Source organism: Gymnoscopelus microlampas (genome assembly GCF_963454915.1).
Source record: "Gymnoscopelus microlampas genome assembly, chromosome: 1".
Taxonomy (NCBI): Eukaryota; Metazoa; Chordata; class Actinopteri; order Myctophiformes; family Myctophidae; genus Gymnoscopelus; species Gymnoscopelus microlampas.
In genome coordinates this window covers 47,309,353-47,326,926 of record NC_139962.1, presented here as the reverse complement: position 1 = coordinate 47,326,926, position 17,574 = coordinate 47,309,353, and the positions used below count along the sequence as shown (strand labels likewise).

The 17,574-nt window shown below is 42.2% G+C and overlaps 1 protein-coding gene across 2 annotated transcripts in view; it reads right to left on the bottom strand.

Annotated features, from left to right (window-relative positions):
* rhpn2 (rhophilin, Rho GTPase binding protein 2) overlaps positions 1-2,185 on the bottom strand; it is a 55,957-nt gene extending 53,772 nt beyond the window's left edge. For both annotated transcript variants that reach the window (XM_084063848.1, XM_084063849.1), the window contains exon 1: positions 1,968-2,185. In XM_084063848.1, the coding sequence (XP_083919974.1) occupies positions 1,968-2,036 (69 nt within the window). In that variant the 5' untranslated portion in view covers positions 2,037-2,185. The remainder of the gene's footprint in view (positions 1-1,967) is intronic.
* Positions 2,186-17,574: the final 15,389 nt, after the last annotated feature.

Below are 17,574 nucleotides of genomic sequence, written 5' to 3'. Positions count from 1 at the left end.
CCATACATACAATGTCATGTGTATTAGGACAACATTCTCTAAATAGCTTCTCTGATACACTTGTCCACTGTGACAATGCTATTAATGGCCTGACACCCACTCCCTCCACACACAGACATCTGGTACTGACAGCCCTGCCATCTCTTTCTCCTCCATACTGCCTGTGTGTGTGTGTGTGTGTGTGTGTGTGTGTGTGTGTGTGTGTGTGTGTGTGTGTGTGTGTGTGTGTGTGTGTGTGTGTGTGTGTGTGTGTGTGTGTGTGTGTGTGTGTGTGTGTGTGTGTGTGTGCGTGCGTGCGTGCGTGCGTGCGTGCGTGCGTGCGTGCGTGCGTGCGTGCGTGTGTGTGAGAGAGAGAGAGAGAGACAGATACAGATAGTAGTGAGGAGTCTGATGTGTGAGAGAGAAGCAGTGATGTAGCCCAAGTCTACCAATCAAGCTCAACTTATTGCATCCTCTGAGCCTCTAAGAACACTGACTGACTGTAGAGCATTACCTACAGTAACTGTCTAACCAGCTTGGTCATGCAGACAGTTAAACTGTCTTTCACAGTTAAACTGACCAAAACTAAAAGAACAGCATCAGCAGTGAGACAGAAAACGTTACAAACAGTACATACTGTACAGCATTAAAATACACACAAGACTCAATGGCTAAGTTGAAATGTAGCATTCATAGAAGGAGTGCAGGCCATGGTCAAGGGACAGTCAATGGCATCTTAAAATTAGTTAAACAGCTGTTTATCCAATGACATTGTCTATTGAGTATCTGTATAAAGGATTTAAAAAAGAACCGATTGTTTTAAATTACACATCACAGGAGAATATGTCCTTGTGTTCAAATGTCGTCCATTTTATGCAACTATTTATAACAAATATCAGTTAATATCATTTATATATCAACAAGCTGTTGATTAGTCATAGCAAAATGTATATAGAATCAACTGGCCAAAAAAAAACAATCAATTTTGTTGGCAACTGATCACCAAAACAACTTACAAGTAAAGTGGAAGAACAGGTTTCCTAAAGAAAGAATCAGTTTTCACACGCTAATATCACAATAACACGCTGATAAAGGTATCGAAGAGACATTGATAAGCTACCCCGAGTTTCACTGTTAAATAACAAGTTTGAGGAGAACAGTACGAGTGGAGGGATCCAAGGGATCAATGTTTTCAATGTTAATGTCACTGATAATATCAGAGGAGTGAGACTGAGGACAACCAGCGGTGGGAAAAGTGCTCAAATGTTTTACTTAAGTAAAAGTATCAATACTGCAAAGTACAAATACTCAATCAAAATTTACTTGAGTAAGAGTACAAAAGTATTGGTATCAAAATGTACCAAAAGTATAAAGTACTCATTGAGCAGAATGTCATTTCACAAGTTTTCAAATGTATAAAATGTATAAAAATCTTGAAAATAACAGATCTACAAGCTCACAATGCCAAGCATCTTGAACACATTGTGAGCTTGTAGATCGGCTATTTTCAAAAGGCCGAAATGTATATAGGGCTGAAGTGGTATGTTTTGTAATAAAATAATCTAGTTACTTTCCACCACTTGACAGAACCCGATATAGTAGGTCTACGTCAAGTCATACACACGTATAACGCTTTATGAAAAGTATTTATGAACATTACTACTAGTGTGCATGTTTACGCACGCATGTGCCTGTGAAGTGTGACTGTAGAAGTAACGATCCGTAGCAACAACGTTAAACTGTCCGATGTTTCATTGGAATTATGTCGTAAAATGTCTTCGCTCCCACGTCCAGGTAAAACTGAACAGCAACATATTTAACCAACTTTTCTTTTATGACGAACAATTCCTACAACGTTGTTTTTTTTTTACTTATAATTTTACAGCAGGTAAACTATGTATAATATATGACAAAATATGACATTCTATTATGTTTAATATTATTTATAATCTGGTGGTAAACTATGAGCACCACCACCACCGACTCACCTTTTTAAAGTACTTCTCTGCCCCTCGGAGAGTATCTTTGATACCGTTTGGTAAAAGAGTGTCCGTCATTGTTGCCCCACGTCCAAAAAAACTCCAAAAGTAGAGAGTTTTTTTTCAGTGAATCTCAGAAGAAAAAACGGAACGAATTCCGAACTTTTATTCAACAGGTGTGTGTGTGTGGTGGTTTGTGTCGCAGTTCAGTTGATCCTCCTCTCTGTGTGATCTGAACACTACTGAGAGATCATTGTGGATCTGCCTCTGAGAGAGGCTGAAGCCCCTCCCATTTTCAAACTGATTGACAGGGGATGTAATGTTTTCTCTCTCTCTCTCTCTCTCTCTCTCTCTCTCTCTCTCTCTCTCTCTCTCTCTCTCTCTCTCTCTCTCTCTCTCAGTGATGATGGAATAGAAGTATACTCACATGTTTGACTTAAAGGTAGGGTAAGTGATTTACTTTGGTTAAAGTAAGTGTTAAATAGCTCTATATTCTGATAGTAATCATTGCTATAGAGAGTTTGTTCAGTAAGAGGAGTCTCCCATGTCTCTCCAGCTCTTTATTAAACAGAAAATGCATTTTCAGTGCTCTCTCCTAATTGGCTTAAATTTTGTCTCCTACCTGAAAATGTACTATATTCTGTTTACTAAAGAGCTAGAGAGACCCCTGTGACCGAAACAAACGCTCTGTAGCAATGATTACTATCAGAATATAATACTGTAACCTTCTTAAACAAACAAAAATACCAAAAGATATCACTTACCCTACCCTAAAATACAGTAAAAGTATCAACAATCAACACACACAGCAAATAATGTAGATACTCTGTTACAAGTAGTAGAAGTCCTGTATTCAAAATGTACTTGAGTGAAAGTACAAAAGTATCGGCATCAAAATGTACTTAAAGTACCAAAAGTATAACTCATTGTGCAGAATGTCCTATTTCATGAGTTCAAAAATCTTTTGAATATAGAAGATCTACAAGCTCACAATGGATCGCATCAGAGCTTGTAGATCGGGCTATTTTCAAGTTTCCGAAATATTTAGGGCTGAAGGGGCTAGTGTATGTTTTATAATAATAATACAAATCTACAAAGTAATTAGTAACTAAAGTTGTCATATAATTGTAGTGGAGTAAAAGTACAATATTGTCCTCTGAGATGTAGTGGAGTAGAAGTAAAAGTATTGAAAATTGTAAATACTGAAGAAAGTGAAAAATACGTACAGTAGCTGAGTACATATACTTAGTTACTTTACACACCTGCTCTCAGATGCATGTGAACTTACTGTACTGTGAACCACACAGTTAAACAATAGTTTTAGTAAAAACATCAAAAGAGGTGTGGGTTATTAGGTAATGGTGCATGATATAAGGACATTGTATGTCATGTAAATTTGAAACCACACTGTTCCTGAAATGAGGAAGAAAACATGCATTGATTTACATGCACACCAACATTCCCTTAATAATAGGCTATTCAGGATACTCAACTATTCATCTGCTGGTGCACCATGTCCATATCTCATTTCCTAGTGTATGCTGGCTCGGTTACTCCAATATTATCTGGCTCATGTGTGTTAACATAGCCAATGAAACATACTGTACTCATACATTGCCAATGAATATGTTTTGCACAATTCTCTGGTTAACTAGTACTATCAAAGTAATACGATATTCATACCATAAAACCAAGAAACCTCAAATATGTGATTAATTTAATATTTTGCTGCTCTTTCAGCAGATTGAGTTAATATTTAATAGACTTTCACAGGCACACCCTCAGAGGCAAATTCACACACATACCGATACCGTATACACAAAGACACGTAATCACTACGTATGTTGCTCTCATTTGCACAATCATAAAAAACGTGTTCTCATCGGCTGGTCTGTCAGCCAAGTTGACAAAACCCTCAGGTAAAAGTCAAACACATTCTATAGTCTATTATATCTGTCACTGATGCTTTTATCCAGAGAGACTCACGAGTGAGCAGAGACGGTTTCGGTGCCTTGCTCAAGAGTTGAGCAGGACACATGCCAAAGTTGTTAGGATTGAACCTGTGACCTCTCTGTTCTTGGACCACCCGCATACCATTCAACTCGGCTAACCTTGTATATGGCCATCATAAAACACACACACACACACACACACACACACACACACACACACACACACACACACACACACACACACACACACACACACACACACACACACATACACGTACAGTCACCAGTTCAAAATACAAATCAAATGTCTGTAGTGATACTGTTCCTTATCATGACCATAGGATCACTGGAAGTGTCTGTCCACTGTGGCTCTGATGCTTGCACTATTTACCACTGGTTGATTACAAAGTTGCTGAACTCAGTACTCAAACCTTTTCCAACGTTGGACTTGAAAGTCACTCTGCATATGAGCCTCAGCTACATGTGTAAATTAAAGATAGATTAGCCGTAGCGGGCTGGTTGGTGGCTATTGCCTGCAAATTAAAGGCTACTCCTGGCCACAAGTGTCTCTGGTTGCCTGGTAACGAGTGTGTAATGTCAAGAGCTGAGAGGCTGTTTCAGGATTGCTGCAGCTTTGTTGAGTTTTTATTGCTGTGAGATTGTGATGCCTGCTCTGTGATTGTGTTAATTGTAGGGTGAGTCCTTGGCAATGTCGGTTATTTCCCAACCTGCCAGTCAAAGAGTTGTGTGGTTAGATTGTATGTTACTGGAACCGGAGCCCATAATGAAGTCAGAACAAAGCAAACTGAATATTAAATGTTGAAAAACACATCATGAAACTACAGTGTTGAAGGCACACAACAAAATCACGGTGTGTAAATGTATGTTTTTTTAATTATTATTATTATTAATAATATAATAACATTTTCCAAAGAGAATACAGCACAAAGCTGTTTGGTTATGGTTCCAGTACTTTTCTAGGGAATTGGAACCAATGAAATTCTGGCCCTGAGCCTGTTTATGGGAAAGGGACCACAGTTGGGTCACAGGGAGCTGGCCACAGCACAGCTCCTCTGCAACTAATTGGGATTAAGTCTTGTGTTAAAAGGCACATTCATGGCACTTGTTGATGGAGGCGAGGAAGAAAGCCACTCCTCATTTTCTAAGCACCTCAGGGATTTAAACTAGCAACCTTAAAGTCATAGGCCCACAGACGGCATCTGCTTTCATTGACCAGTCTGCTTCCTTTTTCAGATGGAGTCAACCCCTTAAACCCCAGATCTACAAGCTCACAACGCAACGCATAGTGATGCATTGTGAGCTTGTAGATCTGCTTTATTGACACTTTTTGAAAATCTTTGAAAAGCGAATTTCCTACCTATAATGACATGCCCAAAATGGGGACGACAGTTTGAAAGTGGTTAATGTTTCCACCAGAGGATTATTGGAAGATCCAAGAGGCAGGGGGATGGGAGTCTCTCAGGATGGAAAGCATAAACAGCGCAACAATTCAACCAAGCTGAAGTTCTACTCCACCATATATTGTGCTGCAAACCCACACGGGTCGTTGCTTCCTTGGTCATTTTCTGCACTACTATATATTATTAATTTAAGATGTCTTGATGAGTGTGCATTGTGTTTTATTGCATATCTACAACCAAAACATTCCCATTTTGGTATAAGCAGAGCACTGACCTTATCTTGTGAAAGTCTGTACACCAACTAGCAGACTGCAGATCAAACAGGGTTAGACAGCAGGTCAACATTCTGTGTCTGTGTCTGTAACATTAACACGTCTTTCAACATGTCTTTCAATGTGCCATCAGGCTGAACAAGTGCTAAGCCCGCCTGTCGCCAGGCTGTCCTGACGACAGAGGCCGCCACACAGGATTATCTTCCTGTATATATATGACTGCAGGTGTGCCCCGCTGTTGCTGCACTCAGTGGTGGAAAGTAAACTAAGGACATTTACTCAAGTACTGTACTTAAGTACAATTCTGCTGTATTTTTTACTTTACTGGAGTGTTTCCTATTTCAATACTTTTACTTTTACTCCACTACATATCTCACATGCAGGCACACATTGTACACACTCCACTACAAATATTTGAAAACTTTAGTTACCAGTTACTTTGTCGATTTTTATCATTATTACAAAACATACATTAACCACTTCAGCCCTATTTAAACTTTGGCTATTTGAAAATAACAGATCTACAAGCTCACAACGCATCACACATTGTGAGCTTGTAGATCTGCTATTTTCAAAAATGTTTTATAAATGTTATAAATATGATATTGTGAAACTGGACATTCTGCATAATGAGTATTTTTACTTTTGGTACTTCAATAAACTATTTTTGGAGTTTATTGATACTTTTACTTAAGTTAAAAAAAATTGAGTACTTTCCCCACCACTGGCTGCACTGCACTGGCACTGACTGTCACTTACACTCATGTCATGGTTGTTATTATATCTGCTGCGTTTTACCTGCCCCATTTTTTTTAAATATTTTTAACCACACACCTTGTATATATCATGTACTTTAGTATATATTTTACACTGCTCATGTTGATACTGACTGTTTTAGCTGTTTCTTTGTTTCTCTATTTCTTTCCTACTTTCTTGAAACTGCAATAATGGAGCTACTCCTGTAAACCTGTGATATATATCAGTTCTTAACCTGTCTCTTTACCAACTCATCTCCTTTTGACTAATTTATTGTGTTTTTATCTGTTTTGTATTTGCTTTTTGTCTATTTTGTATTTACAGAATGTCTGTCTTGTTTGTTTTATGGTATCTTGTATGTTTGGCAATAAAGATGTGTTCATCAAAGTGCCATGATGTGAGCTATCATTATCTTATAGACAAACACAGTGGGCCATGAAGACACAGTACATTACCATTTTTACAATAGAGTAGAGCATAACCTTTGCAGGGATTTTGTTGAATACAAATCTCTTCACATCTTCTATTGCATTAATGTAAACTCTATAAGTAGCCTAAAATATATAACTTTTTTATCTTGCAATATGTGGAATAGCAGATTGAGCTTCATTCCATTTGTCAACAAATAGCCAATGGTATTTCAGAACAGATCTCTGCCCATTCAGTCACACTGTTTGTTTTGGCTTACTTTGAGTGCCAGCTGGGTGGAGTCAGTTTGCTCTGGTTGGGCAATCCAATTCTTTCTGTTGTTGGAAATGAAGTTCATGAAGTAGGCCTACACACACCCGCGCACGCGCGCACACACACACACACACACACACACGCACACGCACACGCACACGCACACGCACACGCACACGCGCGCGCACGCACACACACACACACACACACACACACACACACACACACACACACACACACACACACACACCCACACACACACACGCGCACACACCACACTTTTAAAACTGTACAATTGTACAAGGCTGCATTAACCACTAGATGGCGCTAAAGGCTTGACTTTCAGTCTGTGGTGCACTGAGAGGGAAGGTTAATTTATATTGATCAATTTAAGATATTTCTGCTTCATTAAACAGAAAAGATACAACAAAGGACCTGTCCTGAAGAAGACATCATTATAAATGTTGTGGAAAAAATAGAAGCCGTTGGATCCTATAATTGGTTAAATCCCTGTTGTTGCCATGTCCTCAAGTCCTCAAGTGAGGAACCATGCTCTTATGTAGGCTACTCACATACTGTATAGCGGCTATACAGTTTTTACAGTAGGCTATACTATAGCCTACTGTAAATCAGTGGTTCTCCTTTGATAATCTCAAAGGATCTGGGGGTCCAGAGACCTCCAGGGCTCCTTGAGAGGGTTCCACAATTTCACTGGAAATTGCCCCATGAGAGAATGCAAAATAATGACTTTTCAGATCATAGGATTCTCCTCTCCACTCCTACAGCACAGTCAGTTTTAGAATTCTGTACTGAATCTGATCTAACAACAATTGTTTGCCGGGGACCCCCATAAGAGAAGAATATTAATGTTCTTCTCTAATGGGGTCCCAATTTAGATCCTTGACTGAAACAATATAATGATATAGATTATTTATATTGTATTGAGTAGTAGTGTCTGTGGTGTTTTGTAGTTGTTTGTTATGTGTTTGTATGTGTATATAACCTTTTGGAAAAAAAGTATAGAACCCTGGGGGACTAACTACGTATATATATATAGGGTTTAAGTGGTTACGTAAGAAGGTGTTCCAGATGGCCATTGTACCAGGCTGTCTTAAGCACTAGATGGGGCAGTGTGTCAGTCTGTTGTCTCTATATGCTATGAGGCACTATGAGATTAGATGTGTATTTATAAAGACACTGTGCAGGGTTCAGGTCCCACCTTAAACTAGGGAGTCCTACTGAGACAAACACCGATATCTCTCTGACCCACAGAGACTACCAAAACCTCCTGTCTCAGTAATGAAACATACAATATCCAAAAATATGTTACCAATTTTAATTAATATATTTGAGTGAAGTGCGGTAAAGTAACCATTACCAACGTCTCAGTGAAAGCTTTGGGTGAAATGTTTTCTGCCACTAAAAACATGAAGAAACATCAGGGTCAACGCTGAGATTACAAATGCAACCATTTTGTTATAGTTGTACACTCTCAGAGTTAAATGAACACATAGGATTTTAGAGAGTAACCTCTAACCATGACCCTTGACATTTGAAGCAGGCAAAAAGCAGTCCCAGCTCTTTGACTTTGGTCCATTGACCGCCATCACACTGGTCTCCTCTGTGTGTGTGTGTGTGTGTGTGTGTGTGTGTGTGTGTGTGTGTGTGTGTGCGTGCGTGCGTGCGTGCGTGCGTGCGTGCGTGCGTGCGTGCGTGCGTGCGTGTGTGTGTGTGCGTCCATCCGTGTGTTTGGTGTGTGTGTGTGTGTGTGTGTGTGTGTGTGTGTGTGTGTGTGTGTGTGTGTGTGTGTGTGTGTGTGTGTGTGGTACAGCCAGCACTCTCTGCTCTCATCGGCGACACAAATGGCTCTGGAAAACAGAAAGCTTCCGCTCATTTCTCTTCTTTTTTCACAGCCAGTCACAAAGCTCATTGTCAAAATGTGCTTCAACCTCCTCCTTTCAAAGGCCTAAGTGTTTAAGTGTCACCCACTGTGTGTGTGTGTGTGTGTGTGTGTGTGTGTGTGTGTGTGTGTGTGTGTGTGTGTGTGTGTGTGTGTGTGTGTGTGTGCGTGTGCGTGCGTGCGTGCGTGCATGCATGTGTGTGCATATGTGTAAGTGTGTGTACTGTATAGTATATGCGTGCGTGCGTGCGTGCGCGTGCGTGCGTGCGTGTATACATGTGTGTGTGTGTGTGTGTGTGTGTGTGTGTGTGTGTGTGTGTGTGTGTGTGTGTGTGTGTGTGTGTGTGTGTGTGTGTGTGTGTGTGTGTGTGTGTGTGTGTGTGTGTGTGTAGGTTCCACGAAGAGGAAGTACCTAAAAGCTTCTCTACTGTTCCACTGTGGCTGTGGTTGCTATGCAGTGGCTGTGGTTGCTATGCAGCTCTGCCGCTCCACACAAGAACTTCACTGATCTGCGATCTGTGGACGAGAGAGAGAGGGAGAGAGAGGGAAAGTGAGGGAGAGAGGAGAGGGAGAGAGGGAAAGTGAGGGAGAGAGGAGAGGGAGAGAGGGAAAGAGAGAGAGTAGAGGGAGAGAGCGGAGGCGAAGAAGAAGAACAGAAGATAAATATTAGTGATCGATCAAAGATGGAAGGATGGAATGAGAGAGATACGAGAGAGATAATGTGAGAATGGGGGGAGTGGGGCAGGACATGGAGGGAGTGAAAGAACCAGAGACAGACTGTCCATCTCTCCATCTCTACCCCCTCTTCCTTCTCTTTCTCCTTGATCTCCTTCTTCCTTCGCTCCTTCTCTCTCTCCATGTCTCCTTTGAAAATAAACAGTTTGAAAGTCAACTCCTTCTTTGATTTCAAAGGAGCTAATTTCATGCAATCATCACGCACACGCACACGCACACACAGATATACATCATATTCACTTGTGTGCACGCACGCACGCACGCACGCACGCACGCACGCACGCACGCACGCACGCACGCACGCACGCACGCACGCACGCACGCACGCACGCACGCACACACACACACACACACACACACACACGTGCGCACACACACATACCATACTGTACTGTACTTAATATACCACAAAGTTCCTGACATATGATATATGTCAGGAACTATGCATACACAGTACCACCTCCGAGACATCACTCTTTCTATTATGAGGTGCTGACTTGTGGAGGCATGTAAAACAAGTCAGACAGCCTTTCCGCTTTATGCTCTTTTTTTGAATCAAACTTCTTGAGCTACCTGCCTTCATCAGAACATTTTTTTGGTTTTTTATTTATTTCTATTCTAATTAACTTTTTACCCCAGAAACACCAACGGTTTCTCATTGATAGTGATTAACCTTTCACCTGTTTCCAACTCCCTCAACTCCCCCCAGGGTTGAGTTCAGCTCACATGACAGAGCCGTCACTTGATGAAGAGCAGGGAGAGATTTGCATTCATGTGAACTAATTCAGAGAAGAAGGAAACCTGTTCCTAGTACTGCTTGCTCCCATCATGCACTGCTACACCACCCTAAACTCATTCCATTAATGCAGTTCATACTAAAACTGCTTCCAGGAACACACACTCCGTTATACACGTGCACACATGTGTGCGCACGCACGCACGCACGCACGCACGCACGCACGCACACATACACACACACACACACACACACATACACATACACACACACTCTTTCTCTCTTCTCTCCCTCTCTTCATCACTGTCGGTTAATGAATGGTGCTGGGAATTGAGCTTATGTCAGATTAATGCCCCCCTCTCTCCATCTCTCTCCTTCCCCTTCCACCCTCCTCCTCTCCCACCTCTCATCCCTCCATCACTTCTCTCCTCCCTCCCTATTGATGGTGTTTCTTTTTTGTGTGTGATGTCTTTAGCCTGCTGTATCTACAGGACTTATCCTTGCCCTGTAACTGTATCTTACATGCTGTGCTGCCTATGGTGACTGAATCTCTCGTGCGTCGCGGGATCAATACAGGTCTTATCTTTTATTTTATCTCCTGCTGCTTCCCAGCCTGCATGCATGGAGAACTTGTGAACGTGACCGTCACAGAGTGATAGAGAGACAGATCGAAGATATAGCTATGATAGAACAGTAGAGAGAGTTCAGATATGGGGAATGAATGGAGATGATGAATGCAGGTAAATAACAGCAACAAGAGCAGTGTTTAACTGTAAAGGAGCTCAACCACTTCCATGAAGACATGAATAATAGATCACTCATCAATGGACACAGAGACACAGTGTTGTCTTACAGAGACAAAGATCAGCTTCTTCTTGGGCACTAAAACTAACTAAGAAAAATGACTTACTTTATTATAATATCTCTTAAAAATCTATTGGCTATACTGTGGGTTTCACACTATTTTGGAAGCATTTGTTAAAACCAGTTGCTCACTTAAACAATTATAGCCACACTATAGCAGCGTTGGAAAAAAACTGTTCTGCTGTAGGTGAAGTGCATTAAATGGTGTCATGAAATCGAAACATTATTTTGTAATTTAATCTGTACACAAAAACTCCTCTGTGGAATCTACATGTGCCATTTTGGAGGTAACTTGGAATTCCCCATTTCTAAACTGTTAAACTTAGTAGCTACTGGCTAGTAAGTGTAACTCTCTGTTTTTGCCAGCAGCTGACTACAGATATCCAACACTACACTGGTGAACCTATCCTTTAAACTAACAACACGTTGCAACATGAAGAGATTTGGTGTTGAGAGAAAAAGAGCTAGCGTACCAAGTGCAGTTGCAACTCAGGTCCGTTTTACAAAGGGTTTAAGAGGTTAACTTCAGTCACTGCTTTTAATCCTAGTGCTGCATATGATTTTGACAAGACTAGCAGTCATGTGACATCACACATTATGTGACTCTATCAGGATTCTTTCTGAGTTTATAGACCTTTTCCCTGGAACTGAATTGCTATATGGCAGGGATTCCAAAACCTTTCTATGCCAAGGACCCCCTTGACATACTGTAACCTCTGGCCCTCCTTTTGCAAAATGGCAGGGGGGAAAAAAGCAAAAATAGCCAATCTACAAGTGTGACATGCTGTGAATTAGAATTAGATTTTTTTTAAAGATTATTTTAATTCATTCAGGCTGTGCCCCACTTTGAAAACCTGTGCGATATAGGAGCAGCTTGGGCCCAAGTTCATTTTCTGTCAGCTATTGATATTGGCAAACACTACAACAGGAACTAAACGTATATTGTGATAGGCTGCTAATTGAGTAGTAGTAACAGCAGTTCCAGCTCTTGTAGTTTGTAAGGCACATGAAAGAGGCACTTGTTTTCATGCTCAGCCAGTCTCTCTGCTTGTTCTACAGTCAACAGGAAAACCTGCTGCTTCTGCTTTGTTTTACTGTAGGTCATTTTTACAAAAGGTCAACTATTTGCTGGCAACATCCAGTCTTCACCTCCGCCTCGTCCATTATTCATCAATAATGGGACACCTGGTGGCATCCTGCTTATACACAATAAAATACTCAGTGTTAATTTGACTATAACAATGCACCCAAATGGGGTCCCGTTGGTAAAACAATGTCCACTCCGAGTTAAATTACTACTGAGGATTTGACTGTGTACCATGGGGGGAAAAAAGAAACAAGGAAGGATCCCCAACCCCAAAACCCTATTCATGACCTTCCGAACACATAAAATAATAGGTCTTTCTTTTTTCCTTTAACCTCTTAAACCCTATATACTTAATTGAACGGGGTCCTCTCCTTTTTCCCCTCAACACCAAATCTCCTTGCCGCAAATAGTTGATGTACAAGTTGCGATGCATTGTGAGCTTGTAGATCTGTTATTTTCGCCCCAGTATAAGGATGCTACGGTTCAAATGAAAGGGCAGAGTATATCCACAGCACACCCCTACTAGTCCTGTCCCCTGCACGTACCACTACTCTGAATCCCTCCACCTCATCCTCCCTCCTTACTCTTTACTCCTGCCTCCTATCGCCCCTTCCCCATCTCTCTTCCCCTGACTCCTCTTCAACTTCTGGCTCCTCCTTATTATACCTCCTCTCTCACCCCCAGTCTGCCTCCCATCCTCGTGCCCTCCACCGCCTCCTCTCCTCCCGTGTCCTCCCTTCCTTCCTCCTCTCCTCCCCTCCCGTGCCCTCTTCTCCCCCCCGACTGCCCCTTCACACTGTGGCCTGTGTTTCAGTCAGCCCGCCTTCCTGCACCCCCACCACCCTCCCCCAACAAACAATAACAACAACAACAACCAAGCCTCCCGTGTCTTTGTTGGGGGTCTTTTTAAGTTGGGGGAGACAGGGAATTGGGGTTGGGATGGAGGGTGGTTGGAGGGTTGGGGGGTGTAGGAGGGGGTGTGGGGAGACTTCCAAGTTGGGGGCCCTTGCTTTCCTCTCTTTTTTGTTAATTGTCGGTTGGTTGGGCAGAGAAAAGGCACTGCCAGCCTGCCACGACTTAACGACCTGACTCCTTCAACCGCAGAGGAAGTGAGTGTGTGTGTGTGTGTGTGTGTGTGTGTGTGTGTGTGTGTGTGTGTGTGTGTGTGTGTGTGTGTGTGTGTGTGTGTGTGTGTGTGTGTGTGTGTGTGTGTGTGTGTGTGTGTGTGTGTGTGTGTGTGTGTGTGTGTGTGTGTGTGTGTGTGTGTGTGTGTGTGTGTGTGTGTGTGAGAGAGCGAGAGCGAGAGAGAGAGAGAGAGAGAGAGAGAGAGAGAGAGAGAGAGAGTGTTGAGGCCCCTTAACTCTTGTGCTGCCTTTTGTGCTCCTCCTCTCTCTCTCTCTCTTGCTGTATCTCTACTTCTCCATCTACTTTTCTCCCTTCCGCTCTCTTTATATCTCTCCTTGATGCTCAGACGCCTCGACTCAACTCTACCCTCGTTAACTCTTAATCGACCAGGCTAGTTGACTAAGAGCCACATCTTTTACTCCATACATGTCTTAATACATCCATCTGTTCCTGAGATGTGGCAGATTATGTAACTTTGACCTTGTGACCTTGACCTTTTCACCCCAAAAGTACATCATCTCTTCGGGGCAGCTCACTGATTATTCCCCAACGAGTTTCATTAAAATCCACCCATGTTGAAATTGTCCTCGATTGTGACTTTGACCTCACCTGACGATGTGGCAGAAACAGTGGGACAATGGCAAATGCTGACGAAAGTTTGATATTACACTAAAGGCTCAAAGTCTGCTTGAATCACTTTTTCCTTGTGTTTTCTTATTTTATCATCTAGTTACGTACGCAGGCCCACTCCAGAGGCGCACCACACTGTTGCGCCTGATGTGCTGTTTTGCCAAGGCATTTTTGAAGTGCCTCTGTTTGACCACCCCTTTATCCCTGCTATGTTAAAAAATAAATCGACATTCAGCCTCATACTTAACCAAAGATGCCGCCACGTTCGGCAGATTGATAGACAGAGTTATATAACTCTATGGTGCAACAAACGTACAGTACTACAAAGGCTAAGCTTTTGTAGTACTTTTTTTCTCACATTTAGTTATTTCCATGATGGGTTCAGCAGCCAGGTGTCGGGTTACACCTCACAGGAGGTGGGATGAATATAAGGAGAGGTGGAGGGACAATGAAAGGAGAGAATAGGTTGTACTCACGTTCGTTCCCCCAGGGGAGAGTGACATGTTGTTGCTAGCGCTGTTTTTCTCCCAGAGGGGAGGGGGATACTTGAATTATTTCATTTGAAGATAGAGGGAGGATGGGCCCGGGGGTGTTGCTGGGTAATCATAACCAGGTGAACCTGTTCATATGATCACTGTGATAATATTATTCACTGCACTGCATGGCCTGCTCACAGTGACCAACAGTAAAAGACAGTAGTCATGCTGGTCAGCTCCCAGTGGCCAACAGCGACAGTAGAAACCATAGTGGTGGTCATGCTGGTCAGCTCCCAGTAGCCACAAGACTGTAGTGTTGTTTGGCTGCTCATGTAAATGTGTATACAGCAACTGCATGAATGGGAAGCAACCAAGGTCAGCTTAAACCACTTTTTTTTTCACACATAAACAGCATGTACACTCAAAGGACACAAATGGCTTGATATTTGGGGATGTTGTAATCGATTGCAATCAATGCAAATGTAATCTTCACTTTCTAGATCCATTACAAACAACCAATAGTAAGGACTACAAAGGTCAGAGCCATATTTGTGTGTGTGTGTGTGTGTGTGTGTGTGTGTGTGTGTGTGTGTGTGTGTGTGTGTGTGTGTGTGTGTGTGTGTGTGTGTGTGTGTGTGCGCGCGCGCTGCGCGTGCATTTGTGCGTGTGTGACTGTGTTGACAGTTATGCAGAGCCTAATATCTAAGCCTAAGACAAACTTTGTGACATTGAGTGTACAGCTGTGAGTCTAATGATAGAACTGCTATGTGTGGGCCAGAGTGAGAGAGAGAGAGTAAGAGAGAGAGGCTGGAAAGAGGGTGGCAGAGAGAGAGAAACGCACCACATGGGACAGTATTAGTAGTTTGATTCTCTCTCTCTCCACCCCACTGTCTCTTTATCTTTCACCATGTGTCTGTCTGTCTGTCTGTCTGTCTGTCTGTCTGTCTCTCTCTCTCTCTCTCTCTCTCTCTCTCTCTCTCTCTCTCTCTCTCTCTCTCTCTCTCTCTCTTCTCTCTCTCTCTCTCTCTCTCTCTCTCTCTCTCTCTCTCTCTCTCTCTCTCTCTCTCTCTCTCTCTCTCTCTCTCTCTCTCTCTCTCACACACACTCACTCTTCCTGACCAGTAGCATGTTCTCCAGTCAAACTGGTATGACTTTGACATTTATTTTAGGTCTACATGTGACCCATTGTAATTACATCTCAATGCATGGCTGTAATAGGACGGCAGTGGCTCAGGGGTAGAGTGGCCGGTAGAGCGGCTGGATGGAAGCCGTGAGGTTTCCAATTCGATCCCGGGCTACCCCAGAAGAGTTAGTGTCGAAGTGTCCTTGAGCAAGACACTGAACCCCTAATTGCTCCCGATGAGCAGGTTGGTGCCTTGCATGGTTTCCTCCGCCATCGGTGTATGAATGTGTGTGTGAATGGGTGAATGTAATGCACAATCTATGTAAAGTGCTTTGGATAAAAGCGCTAAATAAATGCACAATTTTTTTTTTTTTTATGATTTGTACTTTATTTTTCTTTTGTGGACAAACAAACATATACATTTCTATTCAAAAGATGATGCAGACATTTTTTTTGACAAGACATACAATAGACATTACAAAGACATTCTTAAACCAATAACTACATTACTGACGATTATAACAAGACAAGACATACCATACACAACATATGAATGGACAAAACAGACAAAATACCAGACAAAAAAGAAAAAAGATAATACAAAGACAACAACAAAGGAAACAACAATAAAAATAAAAATACAGTGCACAGAGGCCTACTGCCAACAGTCAACCCCAGTCCTACCCCAGACAAAACTAACCCAAGTCCCTAAAATGTTGTTGAAGCTCACATAGCGAGCTGGAAACGTCACCCAAGACCTGAAACGTGTAAATGATAATATCCCCATTTTAAATCATATTTATCCATCCTGTTGAGCAATCTATAAGACAATCTTTCATATGCGGCCAGTTGACCCAAGGAATTAGACCACAGAGAAGGAGCCGGTGCAGATGGGTCCTTCCATGCCCTGACTACCAATCTCCTGCCTAACATAAGGGCTAAGGGGGGAGATACAGTTCGTAAAATAGAGGGGTCACCCAGAACAAAAAGCCTGGGAGAGAAGGGGATAATCAGCCCTGTCATCCTCTCTAGCTTCACATGTATAGCAGCCCAATAGTCCTGTATTTTTGGACAGCTCCATAGTATATGCATTAAGGTTCCATCTCTATCCTGACATCTCCAACATTCTGGGCTCTCGGTCAGGCCCACCCTAAATAGTCTTGACGGGGTCCAATATATCCTATTTATAATTTTAAATTGAATCAGTCTCGTACGCAGTTCTCTAGACATTTTCTTGCCATTCCTGAGAATTTTAACCCTAACCCTAACCCTAACCCTAACCCTAACCCTAACCCTAACCCCCTAACCCTAACCCTAACCCTAACCCTAACCCTAACCCTAACCCTCTCGGTCAGGCCCACCCTAAATAGTCTTGACGGGGTCCAATATATCCTATTTATAATTTTAAATTGAATCAGTCTCGTACGCAGTTCTCTAGACATTTTCTTGCCATTCCTGAGAATTTTAGCCCATTCCTCGTCCAAAATTAAAACTCCAAGGTAATAAATGCACCATTTAATGTTTTCACAATTAATTTATAGAAGCTTGTAAGCGATGTAGTTTGTCTTCGTTTGTCTTTTTTTTATGTCTGTGACTCTGTGTGTGCGTTTTTCATAACATGGACTTCAGATAAGGCCATGGGGTGTTCTTGGAGGTTTGTCAGGCTGATTCAGCTACTGATCAGACTCAGTTTGTTCTTCTCCTGCTGCCGCCATTACCGTGTTTTGTTTTGAGTTGAAACAAGAACCAAAAAAAGAGGTGTCTCAAATGTATTTAAATTAAGGAAACACAGAGAACCAACGGCAGGCGTGTCTAGTAAGGTTATGATGCCATAGCATGGGAGGACGACTGCCGTTAA